This window comes from Thunnus maccoyii, chromosome 14, assembly GCF_910596095.1.
Source record: "Thunnus maccoyii chromosome 14, fThuMac1.1, whole genome shotgun sequence".
NCBI classification, from domain to species: Eukaryota; Metazoa; Chordata; class Actinopteri; order Scombriformes; family Scombridae; genus Thunnus; species Thunnus maccoyii.
This window is the reverse complement of record NC_056546.1, coordinates 18,713,633-18,732,295: the sequence shown is the minus strand read 5'-3', so window position 1 is coordinate 18,732,295 and position 18,663 is coordinate 18,713,633. Positions and strand designations below refer to the sequence as shown.

Sequence of the window (18,663 nt, the reverse complement as noted above, 5' to 3'; positions counted from 1 at the left end):
TGGAAAGAAATAGACAACAAACCATTCATCTCCCATGCCATGATTAATTATCCTAATGCAGATTGCAATAATGAAATAAAGGACATGGGGTCCACATACTCTTGTACTGAATGGCAGAAAGAATATGTATGTATATATATATATATATATATATATATATATATATATATATATAACTGTCTCTTAATGTACAGTAGAGACAACATATTTCATTGGTTACAGAGAGAAATCTTGACAATCAAACATCTTTTACATGTTGTCTATGAAAATTCCTTTCCACACAAAACATGCAGTGGTAATATTGTGCGCTTGATAAAAGCTTGTACCATATACCTTGAATGGCACGAAGAAAACAGGCTTGCATTTCATCCAGAGGGTGGGTGGTAGAAGGAATACATCTGCATATCAGTAATGTGAAAATTTAAGACAAGCATGACTCTTCCACAGTTTAAACAGATTTTCACAGGAAATATCTTTTTTTTTGCGAGTGGGAGGTTTTATTCTACAATATTTTTTAAGAAAATTGAGATGCATTGAATCAAGTATATTAAACACTGTACCATTTGTATGGTAAAATATAACAGGTATAAATAAGTTAGAATTACTGAATACAGATAGCAGCTAAGTAATATTTTAATGGTGAGTATTGCTATTGCTATAAATTCTAGACTATAACTACCTAAATCATTATACCAGGTCAAGTGCAGGTGTAAAATGTTTACACTCTGTCAGTATATTTCAGTGTTTATCTGATTCTTTTGTATTCCAGAGTTATGAGTGTGTGTGTCACTCCGGCTGGGAGGGGGAGAACTGCCAACAAGAAATTGATGAATGTTTATCACAGCCCTGCAAAAACAACGCCACCTGCACAGACCTTCTCAACAGCTACAAGTAGGTGTGCGAGCTAGCTCGAGGGCACTGTCCTCACGAGGTGCATCAGTCACTTAATAAATGCAGAAAAAGAAGCCGTTCAGAGATAGCAATATGTCCTTCCACTGGCAGCAGAGATAATGAATTGCAGATGGCAGGTAAAACAAATGAGTCAATCTATGGCTCACAGCATGAAAAGGTTTCAGGGGATCTGTGACTCATTGGAGGAAAAAGCTGGTGTATCTGCTTCAGCTAATGCCCCTCTCACTGGGGAGACGTAAAACTGCTTCAGGTGGAAAAGCTGGGGGATGGAAAGGAATGCGAGGTGGAGTGATTGGTAGTGCTTGGGTACTCACTGCCACCAAGTGGAATATTCACCTGCCTTAAGAGCAGATACTTCAGATTCACACACACTCTGATTCTCTCTCTATTTCTCTGTCCCTGTCTCTCTCGCTGTCTGCCTCTAACATGCATACATTTCCATTTAATCCCCACTCAGTGCTCTAACCTCCTGTGTCCTACATTCAGCTGTCCAGAATTAAGAGCTGCTCTGACCAGTATTGCAATTAACCTGCAAATTCCCCGCTCTGTCTCACACAAAGATCCAGGTGGGATGCAGTGCCAATACATGCACTGTAACGTTGTGTTTGTATACAGAATGTTGAGTGGATCATTTGAATTTAAAAAAAGAAAAAATGCCTTGTGGTAGTTTATCTGTGGCACCCTGCAGTATGAGTGATATATCCGTTTTTAGCACAGGTGTCCCTGAGGGAAAAAACACTTAACCTTTACAAAACTACTAAATAAGTGTTTATTTATCCAGGATTATTTTTAATACATTCTGAAATAACCTCTACAGTTCCATATCTCCTCTCTGGTGTATCCAAGGTGTTTGTGCTCACCAGGCTGGACAGGTGTGGACTGTGCTGAGGATGTGAATGAGTGTGATTCTGGGCCCTGTCTAAATGGAGCTCAGTGTCAGGAGTCAGATGTACCAGGGGAGTTCTTCTGCACCTGTCCCCCCTTCTTCAGTGGCCCCTTGTGCAACCAGCCTTATGACCCCTGTGACCTGCTCCACAATCCCTGCCTGCACAACTCCACCTGCCTGACACGCTCCAATGGAACAGCCTCCTGCAGATGCCCAGCTGGTGAGTGAGCACACCGCCACAGCCTTACACAAATAGTGCTTTTTTTTTTTTTAGCCCACTTTTCAAGTGTAAGTACACCGTTTTGTTCAATAGGTTATTGTACGTAGACAGACTGCACAGCTATATTTAACTACTTTGAAAATTACAAAAAAAATCCTAAGTTAAATATGCACATCATACATCAAAAGGTTCTCACAAGAAGATGAAAAATATTCCCGTCACAGCTGAGCATGCATCGTTTGTATCTTCTCTCTGAAATGTATGAGGTTTTCCAAAAAGTTACTGTATCAACAGGGACAATAAATGTTGTTTTCTTGTGCATAAATCATATGTTGAACCATGGTCCTGACACCTCTGAAAAGATGTGCCTCACAGCAACAGTAAAGGTTTTCCTACAGGGATGATTTCAAGTGATAAAATGCTATTTTTTTCTAACCATGATTGACTGATACAAAATAAAGTTAAGATTTTTATTTTGTGCTGCCATCTTGAGAGGAATGAACAGTCCATGTGGCTACGATCTGGTAGTTGGCTGGTCATGGGTAACAAAGAATGATAAGCATAATGATCAAATGTGGCTTGCCAGAAAATTGGTGTACTGTATGCATTGATTGCAATACTTTTGGATTTTTGCACCTTTCCCTTTGTAAAGAATGGTTTGTAAAGAAAGACTAGTTAAACTCAGTGGTGGCTGAGTTGTTCTCATTGCTGTCTACAGTGAATTAGCTGCTAGTGGACTATATACTGAGCTGTATCCTTAATGTGTATGTACCGTCTACTGCCCCCTAATATGATGATTATTTATAGAAACAATGCATTGCAGGACCGGGACAAGACCCAGTTGAAAATCACCAGCCATCGGTCAATTATAGTTTATAAGACAAAAAACTCTTAAGTGGGTTATTTTTGGTCAGTTTGTATTAGCCTAATGTGTACTAATCAGCACTTACTACATGTGACATGTCGTTGCAGTCTATCCTTGATTAAATTGTTATACCTCCTTTCTGCAATGCAGTAGCTCATTTTTATTTATTTTTTTAATTTTTTTTAATTGTCCAAACAAGTCATCTGTAAGACCATTAGATCCCATTACCATGGCAAAAGATAAAAATCCTTTTAAAAATGCCTGTTAATATTTAGCATGTTGTGGTCACAGCGAACACACTGTCATAAGGAGCAGTCAGTGTTACCATTCAACAATGTGTTACAACTGTAAATAGGAAAAAGCTAATTAAGTCACAGAAATTCAATGTATGAAAACCTTGTGCTAACTCTACCAGCAGGTTTCACTAACAAGCCTAACTAAAAATATCATATTTACCATATATCACTCACAAACTGACTACAGTATGTGCTACTTGTGCAAACTATTGTCAAATTTTGAAATGCAAATCATAGAAGCAAACATTTGTTGATGCTAACCTAACATAAGCTAATTGCCATTTTACAATCTGGTGAGCAAGGCAGATCCAGAGGTGCATTACAGATTCAGGGGCATGGTCCAAATGCATGATATATTTTATGTTTTGAGCTTTGTAAATTGTTGCTCTTGCATGCTGCTCAAGGATGTCCCTACATGCAAAAGAGTCTTCATAAATCGACAAACAAAGCAGGTTTTCCTCTCGTGCATTGTTTGTAGGTATGTGTCAGAAGCTGTTGAGTGAAGCTCAAATTTGGCTATCAAAAGGTGGTAGTTTCATCCTTGACAGAAACGGTCAACTTGAATACATGTCTGTGACAGTGAATTCAAATGACAAGCTTTCATTGTGAAAAAGATAACTGAAAATGACTGTTTTTTGGGTTTTTTTTTTTTAACTTTTACACTGTGTATTCATATTCTCACCATGGGCATGCACTGGCATATTTTACCAATTATTAACAAATATAAAGCTAAATGCACGTTAGACAGGTTTGAGACAGATTTTTGTTGGAGTATCACTTTAACATGATCTCCATAAAATAAAAAATAAAAAATCAGTAAATGTGGGTAACTGATAAAATCTGATTACTGCAAATGTAACAGCTTTAAAATGAAAGTGTTACTTTTATTTAGTCATTTGAATTTTGTCCATGTAAAACATACTGATTGTTCTCCTTCTCCTTCAAATGCACACAGACAAACACATCCACTCAGACTTGAGTTCTCACATGAAGTCTATTTCATGTTCAATTTAAAAGCCACATTTTAGTCAGGGAGCAATAAAAATGGCCATTTACTTTGTTAGAATGACCTGTTAGGAAGTTTATCAGTAAGCTTCCTGATAGCTGAGGAACTGTAAATTATATTGTGTTTTAACATTCAGATTTATCAGTGTGCAGGTTACGATGCTATAGGGTTGTGTTGTACTGTACCTAATGGCTCTGTCAGTGCAGAGACGAAAAGATGTTGCCAGATATAAATAGAGTGGCTGGGTTAGTTTCAGAAGGCTTCCTTGGAGAGGAATAAGAAATTAGGTGCTGGCTGCATACATTACACCAAGAGCTTTGCGTGGGCTTGGTCGTTTTCACTTCACACAAGCATTGTGACTCACTACTCTGCATTATTTTTCACCATAAATCCATCCTACATAGCTACTACTCAACAAACACAGCTCTGCTATACAACCCATGGCTTGATCCCAGTACAACAATTTTACAGAATTGTTATCAACCATTCAGTGTAGGTTATTTGTCAAGGAAATTTTGAAGGCCTTCCATTATTCCCAGGCCTAATTAAATTAGAATTTGTCTGCCTATGTCTGCCAGATTTACTGCCATAGGAAAATCTCATCTCACACATTCAAGACGGCCACCACATAGTAAACATTATCAAAGTTAACTTGTTATAAAATCAACACCAATTAGCCTTTTTGTCCATTGGGCTTTCATTATTTATTATTTTGCATGGTGTTTTGCTAGAAGAGTTTGGTACTAGAATGAACCACATTAAAGAGATGAAGTTTGATATGGTTATCAACATAAATAAGAAATACTTTATCAATCCTGAGAGAAATTAAAGTGTTACAACAGCACCGTCCAGCACACATCACACACAACATAGAATAAAATAAAATAGTTTAATAGTAAAATAGAGAAGCTCATTATTACACATTGTGCAGTAATTATATACATAGTATATGAGAGTAGTGAAAAAAATTTAAAAAATAGTTATTAACCCATGTGTGATGATTATGTACATAGTATATAATGAAATATGAAAAAAAAAATTGATAGGAGTGGAATTATCATTATTATACAGTGTGCAATAGAAACATTATTATTATACATTGTGCAGAACTATAATAATTATGTAGTGCAATTCTTAACCAGTTATGAGTTATTTGTGAGAAAGGGGAAAGCACATGACGGAAAGCCTAATCCCATGTTGTGGCAGAGAGGGGAGGAGTTGTAGAGTTTTATGGCCGCCGGCAGAAATGACCTTCTGTGTTGCTTGGTGGAACATTTGGTCTGTTGCTGAAGGTCCTCTTCTGTTTAACAAGCCTGTGTGGAGGGGATGGGAGGTGTTGTTTAGAATGCTCACCAGCTTGGTTAGCATCCTCCTCTCTGCCATCACCCTCAGGAGGTCCAGCTTAATTCCACTTCTCATGATGGAGCTGGCTTTCCTAGCAAGCTTGTTCAGTCTGTTAGCATCCCCAGTTTTCACACTACACCACTGTGTAGAAAATGGCACTGGATACCAATGACTGATATAACATACAACCATCTTGTTGCAGATGTTGAAGGCTCTGGTCCTTCTTGTAAAGGGCCTCTGTGTTCTAAGTTCACTCCAACCTGTTGTCTAGGTGTACTCCAAGATATTTGTAGGAGTGGACTACCTTGACATCTTCTCCATGGATGGAGACAAGGGTCAGAGTAGGCTTATTCCTGCGGTAGCTCCTTTGTCTTGCTGACGTTTAGCTCCAAGTTGTATCTGAAGTCGGAGGAGTACAGGGTGAACAGGAGGGGACAGAGGACGGTTCCCTGGGGGACCCTGGTGCTGCTCAACGCTGTCTCTGAGAACCTGTTCCCTAGTCTCATGTACTGTGGTCTGTTGGTCAGGTAGTCCATTATCAAGGTCACAAGCAGAGTGTCCACCCACATGCACCTGAGCTTGTCTCCCAGCAAAAAAGGCTGTATGGTGTTCAAGGCACTGGAGAAATCAAAGATCATGACTCTCACAGTGTTCACAGATGTTAATGTAACCTGTAATGCAATGTGTGAGCTCATCGATGTCCTCGCCGTATGGCTTGGTTAGAACCTCCCAGTCTGTAGCCTTGAAACAGCCCCTCAGAGCCTCATTTGCATCATGCGACCATCTCCTGAATGTCCTGGTGGTTGCAGGTTGCTGTTGGACTAGAGGCTTATACTGGGGTGAGAGGTCGACCAGGTTGTGATCCGATCTGCCAAGTGGGCGGTGGGCTGTGGAGCTGTATGCATCCTTAATGTCAGCATGCAGTAAATCCATGGTATTATTGTCTCTGGTTGGGCAATCAACAAACTGGGTTTAGTTTGTCATGGTGGAGGAGTGAGTCACATGGTTGAAGTCCCTGAATATCACGATGAAAGCGCTGGAGTGCTATGACTGGAGCCTCGCTGTGACTGAGTGGATGATGTAACACGCTACGGTCGCGTCAGCCGATGGCAGAATGTAAACAGCGATCATTATAACATGTGAGAATTCCCTTGGCAAATAATAGGGACGTAGGCCCACTGCTAAAAGTTCAATGTCTGGGCTGCAGACTCTATCCCTAATAGTAATATGCCCTGGATTACGCCATCTGTTGTTAATGAGAACGGCAAGCCCCCTCCTTTCTTCTTTTTCTTCTTACCGCTCATCCTTCAATCTCTGCCCATATTGTCTCGAAGCCGGTGATGGTGAAGTTGTAGACCGGCATATCTACATGGAGTAATGTCTCCATAAAACAGATGATACTGCTCTCCCTAAATTCTCTCTGTCTCCTCACCAGTGCTGTTAGTTCGTCTGTCTTATTCACCAGCAATCTCACATTTCTCACATTTCTCACATTTCCTATAGTGATGGAAGGGAGATATGCCTTGTATCTCCTCTTCTTCATTCGCCCTTAAATCCCTGCTCTGCAGCCATGGTATTTCCTCCTTAATTCACCCAGAATATGTTGGTGGTATTCCTCGGGGGCAGACACTGTTCGCCATGAGAGAATTTCCTACGGAGTGTAAACCCCCCTGACATGTGCTCGCATATCGTCCAGGTGAAAAAAGTATCCTGATGAGTAGGAACAGCAGGAAAACTTTTAAAAAGTGTGAAAAGTGTGCAAGATGCATTCTTTATAAGACTAAAAGAAGAAAAATGCTAAAAAGATGCTGAAAGCTAAAATAAATAGCCAATGAATACAAATGGGTAGAAGTGGTTGTGACGGGCTGCCACCTGAGATGGCGCCGGAAGGATATGGGATGAGATGGTACATATAAGAAAATGATTGTGTACTTGGCACAAAATACTATGGCAGCAGTATAAGCATCAAAATTCAAAATCTTAATCTCTTTTAGAGACTGAATCTTGAGTAATGAAATAAAAATGTTTTTAGCTCCAGTCCATAAATGGTGTACAGCCCAAAGGTCACATGGTCCACATTCCAACTGCAGCTCAGTTGAGTCCACATGCTCTCATCTTCTACATGGCTGCAGTTGGAAATCATTGCAATGTGGCAGCTGCACCATTTAAAAAAAAAAAAAAAAAGCCTCAGGGTAGACATGAAGGTTATGCTGTTAAAGAGGGAGAGTCTTATGGAAAACATCATTCGTCTTGACATGGCATATATTTTTCAGTTAGAGATGTTTAAGGTGCCATGTGGAGTTTTCATGTTAACAAACAAAGGTTGTACTTACATTCAGGGCCAGATTTATCTAGAAAATGGCAAGGCACAAATATGTGCAGCAGTTTTCATTAAGTTTGCAGCTACGATCTGCGTGTATTCAGTGTCTGATTTACTAAGACAGCAGCTCATTATGCAGTCAGCTGGAGACAGCCCTCCAAGATGCACACTGCGAATGAAGGACAGCTCACAGGCACAGTTCAGCAGTGGGATTTCTATGAGGTCACCAAGCTTGGAAAAAATAGTAATGTAGTGATCTTGATTAAAACGCTTAATCAAGATCACTTGATCTTGATTAAGTGATCAGCAGTAAGAGTTCAGAGCAGAGCAGGTGGAGTTGGAGATGGTGTTAATATAGATTATCATATTTTATAAATTAATACTGAGGTAATGCTAACTATTAATGTCTTTACAAAGGAAAAAAACACAATTGCAGCCTGTTCATATTCAAGTTTAATGAACATCCACTATTTTTCCACTATCTGTTGCATTACAGTCATCAGATATTATGCTCATTAATAATATCCTTGATTAATTTTTCCTTCAAATAATATTTATATACAAGCAAATTTGCAGTGCACATTTCTTTTCTCCACTGCAACTTTCCTTGTGTCTCTTGTAAATCCCATTTGTGCTATCTTTATACCTATTCTTTAGAGGCATATTTTAACATGAATCCTCCTATTATCTGTTATTATCTATTTTATTATTTCCTCCCTTAAATGCATATGCAATGAGGAGAGAGACTGAGAAACAGAGTGTGTCAAATCTGGCACGAAAAAACGGGAGCAAAAGCCTTAGCAAATCTAGCCCTCAGATCTTAGGATAGGGTATGTCGTGGAAGGGGGTGGGTCAGCAATACAGCCAACCAATCAGTGTAGAGATTTATGAATATTGATTGTTGTGTTGTTCTGTTTCAGTTCCAGTATGGTGCATCAGAAGCACTGGAAACCAAATAACTTATTTTTATTACTCACACTAATGGGGTAAAAAACTCTTATATGTTAATTTAAATCAACATATACTGTAAGAAACAAATTAGCTTTGTCATTTCCTGTTTTTGGATGGGATTTTTCTGCTGTGTTAAAGTTTTGGCTGCATGCTACTTTTAGCCAATCGATAACAGAAAGGACACTGGTATCTTATGTAAAGACACCCAGTAGACGATAGATGTAAAACTTTTCTTGGCCAGTTTTATGACAACTTCTGATAGCAGATGACGAGGGTCTTTTTTTTTCTTTTTTTTTTTAAAGATAAGCACTTTAACACTCAGTTTAATGATCAGCTTTCTCAGACTTGCTGTACTGAATGTGTTACAAAGTGCGCGGTCATAGTTTTCCCACTAGACTATATCAGTCTCAGAAAAGAGTGATGTGGTAATTTTGGTGTTAGTCAGTTCAACAGGAACTAAAAGGCAGCCATTAGGATGTGCCTACTGGGAGTAGCATTAAAAGGATTTGTAAAACACAGCCCCAGTGGAAATGAGTTTTGTCTACAAAGGTGTACTGTGAGAACCTGGAGGCCCGAATAAAACCAGAGCTAGGTGGAAGAATTTTCTTTAAAGAAAATACAAGGAAAGCAGTTATCCTCTCTTAATTGTGGAGAGTACAAAGTTTTTGTTCTCTGTAGCAGTGACTCTCCACTGAGGCACTGGCCAGGAGGCCTAAATCATCTTGCCTGTCCAGCACAGATGTTCCACTTTCCTCTTAATGAGGGAGCCTCAGCAGGGAGTGCCAGACCTGATAGAAGAGCAACCTGAAAATGAGAGTTCGGGTAGAGGTTAGGTTGAGGGTTACTGGCCGACAACCACAACAAATGAAACAAACATGCATAGCATCACTCAACACAGATTACGGTACAAGGCCAAGTATCATCAGATTCTGAATCTTGTACACAATCTATAGGCTTCAATGTCTTTGCTCAGTTTGCGGGGGGATTTGTACAGATAACAGTTTGCATATATAAATGGCAACATCCTGGGTCTAAATCTGATCTGGGACCTTCGTTCCATGTCCTCCAACGTTGTTTTCCAGTCTGTCCAGGATGCATCCACTCATCCCTGTCTAAAAGGCAAAAAGCCCCAAATAATTATAGGGTTTAATTTACTATAGAGGTTTGAATCTGAACTTTGAACATGTTAAACAGTCAGATCAGTATCTAATCTGAGCGTAATGGCATGTAATACAATATGTTTACTTAGACTGTTGAACAAAGACCTTTGTTAAAACATGTTAGATGCCATTAGTTCACAGTCAAGTACAATCCAAGCAGTTATTTTTGAACAGTGATTATATCTGATTGTTCAAAATGTATCTACAGTCCACAAACAAAATAGTTTCTCTATGTAATCTGCTAAACTTTTAATCATTAACAGTTTAATTATTCATTTATTTTTTGAAAGGACGGAGATGAAATGTCATGTTGTTATTTGTACTATTATGTAGTTGAAGTAATGAACCAAAACATCAGTTGGCCTGTAGAGCTGATAACTACACTGAATTGAGACATGCACAGAAGACATCTCATAACCTTTGAGTAAGATTGTAACAACTTAGATTGGTCATTAATAATTAATATTTTAAGGATTAGTAACAATGTTGGTTTGCAGAGAAGCAATAACAAAGTGTCAATTTCAGTTTCCTAAATCTTTTTCATTTAGAGAGTTGTTTTAAATGTTGTTTGGTTTTAAAACTAAAAGTCATTGGGCCCTAATTTTGTGGCACTCACAACAACCAGCCAGCAGTGCTCAGACAGTTTGGTATTTTCCTGACCTTGAAATTCTCCTTGCCCATCTGTGTATTATTTTGATGCCCGGTGCTGTGTGCACAGCACACAGGTGGGAGGAGAGGCGCAATAAGGTGGGAGGTTAATTAAAATAGGGCAGCGCAAAGGGAGCTGTTGGTCTTTTGGTTGAAACAGGGTCGTAGAAGTTGCGCTGAGAGTAGATGTCTAAATCTACGTCTATTTCTGGCACAAAGTCACTCTGCTGACACTTTGGTGATTTTAACAGCAAGAGAAAACTAAATAATCTCAACAAATGTGCAGCATTAATGCAAATTAACTATTTTAATTAAACACTCCCAAACTAGTTGATGCATTTAAATTGGCATCAAACAATAATGTTTAATGTGGTTAAAGCAGGAATGTCTGTGAATCAGTCTGCATTTATATATAAATTAAAATGGGTGATTCTTACAGTGTGTTATCCACAGCAGCGTAATACTATATGAAAAGCTTCTCCTTCAGTTCATTAAATCCCTGCAGCAGCTGAAGGCAGCAGGACAGATATGTTTATAAATCTGCAGTCTCCAATGTGCCACGTCAGAATGCAGTGCCATTACGCACGGCCGACCACTATGTGTTTACATTGATTAAATCAAGTGCAAGTGACAACATGCTGCTGTAAAATAACCTCACACGCTTACACACATCAGACTGGTCTGTATTCTTCCTGCTTATGTAGGAGAACTCAGATTACCAGGCCTCATTCATTACTGCTTCCTTTCCTTTCAACTTTTCTTTAAAGAAGTGAAGTTGCAGGTTTTATTCCTTAAATGCATCATGTTGAAAATGCTTTTGTGTCATATCAACTCCAACATAATGTGAACATTAATGACATGAGATACAGAAGGAATTGCGTTGCATTGCACACCACCTACTTCTGGCTTTGTGATTATGTGTTTCCACATCGCAACGCTCTGCACCTTCCAGACAACAATGATTTCCAAAAGAAGCATCTTTCCATTTGTGCCACTTGTTGTTATGCTTTACTGTGATTTGCGCAGCTGTTTCAGTGCTCACACAGTTTATGCAGTCAAGACCTATCTCTTTGCATTTGTTGTTGTGCTTGTGCAGCTAAAATAGATCCCATAATGTCTCACATTTTTGTATTTGCACAATAGAAAGAACATTGTGTTACTATAGCACTTAATGTTTTACATTCATTAAGTCTTCATGATTAATTTTCATCTGTATTATTGTGCTTTTCAATTAATATGCAGTGTCATTATTTAGTGTTTAAAGTGAGGCAGGGGGACAATTGGTTTGCCTGAAGTGGCAGAAATATGATTTTTGCAGTAAACTATAGTGAAGTGAATTAATGCAGAAGCATTTTGTGGTCCCCTTACATGCAAAAACCATTTGGTCTCCATGGCTGAGAATATCCCCAGAGGTGTTCCTGGCCAGATGGAGAACAAACCCCTTTATTTGCATGGCATGCTACACTAGCCTTCACCTTCTACAAGATTGAGATTGTGTCCTACCAAACAGTTGGTTAATGAGCTACTGTGAGGCTGTGTCAACAAAAGAACTGACACATATCTAATATGATATTGAAAAAGATGTGCTGAAAATATGTATTGCCAAAGACATGTTGGAAAAAGTCTGTCCTCATTGCATTCATTTTAATTGATAATTCTGTTTTATAGACGACATAGCCGATACAATAGTGGATGTATATCAATTTATAAACTAAATGCCCTGGCAGATATATGTGAATGTCACTGACCTTTTTCTTCTGCCAGTATAGTGGTATAGAACATATAGGACTTTTACCTTTGGGCTTACACTACTAAATGCATAGACTGAGTTATCTTATAATCTGTATGTATTTCATCATATAAATATGGCAAACCACATTTACTGTCAATGTATTTGTTCATAGGATTGTTAAATAATAATAATAACCCTATTTAATGAGGAAAGTGCCTCACTGAGATTAAATCAACAAAGAAAAACATATTTTACAGTAGTGTCCTGGCCAAGACAGTATAGCAAGAAAACATTGAACATAGGAGTTACACAACATCTGACACACGAATGAAATAGATAAAATGTGTTGTATTTTGACTCATCAGTTAATGTACTTAATGTACAGTAACTAAACCAATCTACCGTAACATTGAGCCTCCACAATCACTATTCCACCCAATATTACAATTATTGAGATCAAATATATGTCAAAGACTTTCCTTTCACAGAATAATGGACCATAACAAAACAAAGTTCATAGCATGTAAATCAATGCTCCATTTGGGGAACTAATATTAGTCTAATATTTTGAAAGTGACGGCATACAGAGAGGAAAGAAAATATTAAAATGTAGCAGGTGTTCAGTCTCAGTATGAGAGCGTGCCCCCTCAATGAGCAAAGGTCTCAGCACGGCGGTGATATTCCATTGCTGAGGGCAAAAGGTGATTCTTTTCTTTCATTTTAGCTTCGAGACCTCTGTTTCCAGCCTGAACAACAGCTGCATCAAAAAAAAAGCAGAACAAAGCTTCAATGAGCACATTGTGGTATCAGGGGTTTTCTCTTAATAAAAATCGTCAGTCATTAGTAGCTTCTAGCATATTGGTGTTTAACCCCTGAATGCATCACAGCAGGTCAAATTATCCAAATGTGGAAAATGGCCACAGTGGTAATAGAGTACATTTTTGTAGCATAGCCAATGGCAAAGGTTTTGTTTCAAATGTGATGGGACACAGTGAAATCTCGGGGTCTATGTGAATGCATAGTTTCTGGGATGGAGACCTGAGATTTTTTTAATCAGTATATATAAGTACTTGTCTCATATTTATGTTCAGTTGTGTTTGTCTTATTAGGAAATATTTTATAATACACATAATGCGTATTAAAAATATATTGTCACCTGTAAATTAAAATATATGTAAATAGAATAGTCTTGAAAAAAAAAAAAATGTCCCCCGTGATTAGTGTCTGCTCTTGGCACAGCTGCCGGGCTGCGTAGAGCCCCAGCAAGCTCCACCAATCAAATGGCTAAGGGCAGCCTGTGCGTAGCCTGAGAGGCAAAACTCACAGCAAAAACAGTCACCAAAGTGCTCACTACATCTCATGAAGCTCATTGCTGTAAGCATAGGCTAACAGCCAAAGGCAACCTAGATGGGTGCATCTGCATTTGTATCAAGTCAGAGTACTCCCTCATTTGGACTATGACAGCTGGGCAGTAGAGAACACTGTTGAAAGAGGATGTAGTGGTTTACATCAAATTGTAACTGTAAAGAAATCTGGGATATTGAAAAGTGTCAAGAACATGTTCTGCACTGTTCCCAGTGGAAATTATACCCTCAAGCATAGCCAATATTTATCAGTTTTACTGATGTTAGTGATGTTATAGTAAGTTACAATCTCATTTTCTCTCCTTCTTGAAATGTTAAATTATGGTAACTAGCTAAAGCTGCATTAAACAGTTTGTGCCCTCTTTAAGCAGGAAAAGACTGAAAAACAAACTTACCCACAACAAGAACTGTACTATACTGTATGTAGAAACAGAGTAGCATGGGAATCCACTTTGGAGTCCTCTGTTCTTGTCACTGGTCAAACACAAGCCCACTCTTCAGTCACTAGCCCTGGTTTGTTCTTAGAACTTCTAAAAAAAACATCTTAGACTTTCTGTGTCATACGGCGAGAACCAGAGTCAAACAAATGGACAGATAAAAAAAACAAAGAGTAGACAACTGCAAAGAAGTACAGGCTTTGATGCATTGGGGTTGATTCTCAGACTACGTCCACACCAATACGTTTTCATTTTAAAACAGCATTTTCAAACAAAAATGATCTCAATCCACACAAGCGTTTTAGCACCGTTTCAGAAAAAATCTCCATCCATAATAACACGCCTGAGACACCTATCACATGACCATTCACATTACACTGGGCATACACGTGCTGGTGTAAACAGGAAGCAGATTGTCTACTCTGCGCTTGGTTGCTTAGTTGCAGAAAATACTACAGAGGATGAACAGCAAATAGCGAAAAGTAAGACCAAAGTCTTTGCTTGAACCAACGACGAGGTGGATCTGTTACTGAAAGTTACACATGAGTATAAAGCAGTCAAGGTGGCAGAAAACATAGATTGGGAATCATCACGTGATAGGGGCGTGACGAATCAAGGAAGGACACATCGGCCCTGTTTACACCTGGTATTAACATGCGTCTCGGGTGATCTGATCACAAGTGGACAGCTTTAAGTGCGTCTTTTTACACCTGGCATTAACATGCTTCTCCACATGCGTCCTGAGTGACCGCATGTGATCAGATCTCACTTCCCCGCTCTATATGCAAATAAACACGGACATCATTTCTGTTTTCAAAGACCAAAGTCGTTCGCTATTTGTCCAAAGCTGTGTTCAACTTGTTTGATAACAGGATAAATATTCAGGATATAAATGAATATTCCACTTTGGGAGAGAGAGAGAGAGAGAGAGAGAGATGCAATGATCTTCCCGCACCTGCATCTCTCCATTCAGAGACACTGTGTGCATTTAAGCATAAGATACAGCAGCATAACTTCATTGATTATTTAAATCTCCGACAGGATCGGTCAGGATCTAATGTTAATTAATGTTCTGTGTTCTTCTACATCCAATAGTTCAGCTGTTACACACACAGTTCAGGTTCATACAGTGAAACTGTTTGGAGTAAAGCAGCCGTCCTCCTGATAGATCCTGAGCTCCATTATGTCGAGCAGCGCAGTAAAACTAAAAACTGTAGTTATCAACTTGACAGGACAGAGGAAACTATCCAGCTACGTTTAGCTTCTGAAATATTTTTTTAGACAGAAAAGCGAAAAATTAATGGTTTAATTTCTATTCTAACTGTCGATTTGAAGAGGGAAACCGGTTAGGGGAACAAGAAAAACAGGAAAAAATGGGAGGTGGATAACGTTTTAAATTCAAATGAAAAACAAAATAATTTGTTTATCCTGTTATCAAACAAGTTGAACAGCTTTGGACAGAGGGTCCTGTGTCTAGTCTGCCAGAAAATAGAGGACGTCAGCTGAGTAGGCGGTACTTCAATGTGGCCCAAGACGCATTTGCGTTTACACTACTAAAAGAATGTGGCCATACGCGGCCCAGACCACCTCCGAATGTGGTCTGAGTGATCGGATCCCAATCCGTCCTCAATGCGTCTTGAGTGCGTTTACACAATTAATTTCCTGTAAATTCTTCATAATAAAAGTCTCCTGTCATTTAGTAATTTAAAAGCTTTTAATTTGAAGCGGTAAAGCAGGAAATATTGAGTTTGCATCAACAGTAATTTAACACGACTCTGATATGGCTCCTCTCGGCAGGCTTCCAGAAAGCTGGCCAATCAGAACAGAGTGGGCTCATGGGAGAGGGGCTTCAAAGAGACAGGAGCTAAGACTGCCTGTTAAGAAACACAGGCTGAACTGAGGGGCTGCATAAAGGGCCAGTATAAGATAAATAAGGAGTATTTTGAACTGTGAATCGTGTTATTCTGGTGGAGTCCAAAAAATAAAAATATAGAGCTAGAAATGAGCATAATCGGTCCCCTAATTGAGCTTTACAGATACAGCATAGTTTAATGTTTCTTTTGTCATACAGCACAGTTTGTACAGAAGGAGTTACAGTGACATAGTTATGACATATAATACAGGCACATAATTGGAGCCAACTCATTTATTTTCATTATTTTATTTCATTAAATGGAGGTGGTTGCATTTAGAGCAGACCTCTGAGCCAACACACGCCCCCAGGCTGTTCCACATGGCTCATTCCTTTCACTGCCCTCCCTTTGTACATTTAGCAGATTTCTGGTTTTACAGTATGTGTGCTTTTACAAATGGACATGGATGAACAGTGGATTGTCAGAGAGACTGTCAGAGCTGGAATAGTGGGGGGGGGGGGGGGGGGGACAAAATAACACAGATGTGTTATTGGAATATTTTCAAAAGCACGGTATCAAACATTGGCAGCAACTATGTTATATCAAGCCTAGTACAAGTAAACATAGCAACTGGTAAAGCTCTGTGTTTGTAAATGAGTTAACTTAGTAGTTTTAAATGACTAAAAGAGAAAAAAGAGAAACATTAGGGTTTTACTGTGAGCATTGTTCAAGACAGAGTGTACCTGTGGTTAAATACTTGCACACCACTGTGAGAAAGAGGTTAGTGGCTTCATTTATACCTAATGTATAAAAATAGACCTACGTCTATAACAGCTGTATAGTAAACACATTTTAAATAAACTCAGTATTTAATCATTTTGTGCCTTCATTAGCGGTGCTGAAGAGGTGGTGCAGGTGTGTAACAGTGGGATAAATTGGCTGCATGGGTTGTGTTTACATGCAAGAGATTTCTATTCTTAACCCACTCACTCAAGTAACCCAGTTTTTGACCAGCACATGTGAAGGACTCACAAGCTTGATGTACTGCCTGATTATGAGAAACACAGCTATGATCCCTAGTTTGATATCTGATTCACCTGTCCACGTATATATTTAATTTAATTGCCTTGTGCCTGCCTGTGCCAGGGCCGTGTCCATTTTTGTAGACCAAAAATTCTGGAGTAGATAAACCTTTTTGACAGCTATATTACATAGTTCATTTTCAGCCAATACAATCTTACACAAAACTTTATTTTGTTGCCATCCACGCTGCTGCATTTTGAGAAGACTACATGTGAATTATGGACAATATGGCTAAAGGGTAGCACAATATAAGACTGTGGGACTCTGAAAGAAATGACCAACCTGAACTCTGACAATAGAGAAATGCATGTACTGAACTGGAAAAAGCAAATGAACTCAACAATTTCTATAAACGTTTTGCCTCTGAAGGGAGTGATTGTATTGATGAATGTAAAAACCTGTCAGTTACATTGACATGTGATCCAACACAGAATAGAATAGTAACTGATCAAAGTGCTGTGGCCAAGGTTTTTAAAAAGCTGCACACTAGGAAGGCCAGTGGGCTAGATGGTATTTTGGCCCCTCTTCTTAAAGGTGCAGTGTGTAAAATTTAGTGGTACCTAGAGGAATGGACTTGGCAGAAATAGAATATAATATTCATAAGTATGTTTTAATTAGTGTATAATCACATGGAAATAATAATTGTTGCATTTTCACTACCTTAGAATGAGCCCTTTATATCCACATAAGGAGCGGGTCCTCCTCCACGGAGGCCACCATGTTGCACTACCATGTTTCTACAGTAGCCCAGAATGGACAAACCAAACACTAGAGAGGGCCTTTCGTGTTTTTTGCATGTTTCGAGACCACCATAGTTTCTCCTACATGCTTGGAAGGGGAGGGTGAGAGGAGGAGTATTCAGTTGGTTGCAATCTGCAACCTCACTGCTAGATGCCACTAAATCCTACACACTGGTCCTTTAAAATTTTTGCTGAAGAGTTGACCCCAGCCTAGAGCCCTCTGTTCCAGCTCTTGGTTGATACATGTACTATTCCTACAATATGTAGAGAACCTACTGTATGGTACAAATCTCTCAGACCCCTACCAATTTTCTTATAAAGATGGTAGAGGCACGGATGATGCTCTAAACATCACAACTCACTTTATTCTAAAGTACCTTGAAAATCCTACAGCCCTGCTAGACTTATGTTTATGGACTAGCTCAGCAATCAATACTATACTCCTCAAGACCCTGTTAAACAAGCTGAAACAGATGGGAACCCGTGTTTAATCAGATGGTACCAGGTCAACTCAACTCTCTCTGACATACAGGTTATTAGTACTGGAGTTCCTCAAGGCTGCGTAAGCTCCCCCCTTCTTTTCACATCATATACAAATGATTGTAGAAACCAGTACACAAACAACTACATTATCAAGTTTTATGATGATACAGCCATATTCAGTTTACTAACAGATTCAGACATTTCTATGTATAAGTCAGAAATAGAAGTGCTTGTGCAGTGGTGTGAACATCAAAAAAACTAAAGAAATGGTCTTCGATCCCAGGTCTTTTGGTGACCACAGCCCAGTTTTAATCAAAGGGGAGAGAGTTGAGGAGGTAACAACATTCAAGTACTTCGTTATTC

General features: G+C 39.0%; 1 protein-coding gene across 2 annotated transcripts in view; it reads left to right on the top strand.

Moving 5' to 3' along the window:
• Positions 1–18,663, top strand: part of eys (eyes shut homolog) — a 170,822-nt gene that overhangs the window by 69,552 nt on the left and 82,607 nt on the right. For both annotated transcript variants that reach the window (XM_042433937.1, XM_042433936.1), the window contains 2 exons: positions 770–891; positions 1,759–2,018. In XM_042433937.1, the coding sequence (XP_042289871.1) occupies positions 770–891; positions 1,759–2,018 (382 nt within the window). The remainder of the gene's footprint in view (positions 1–769; positions 892–1,758; positions 2,019–18,663) is intronic.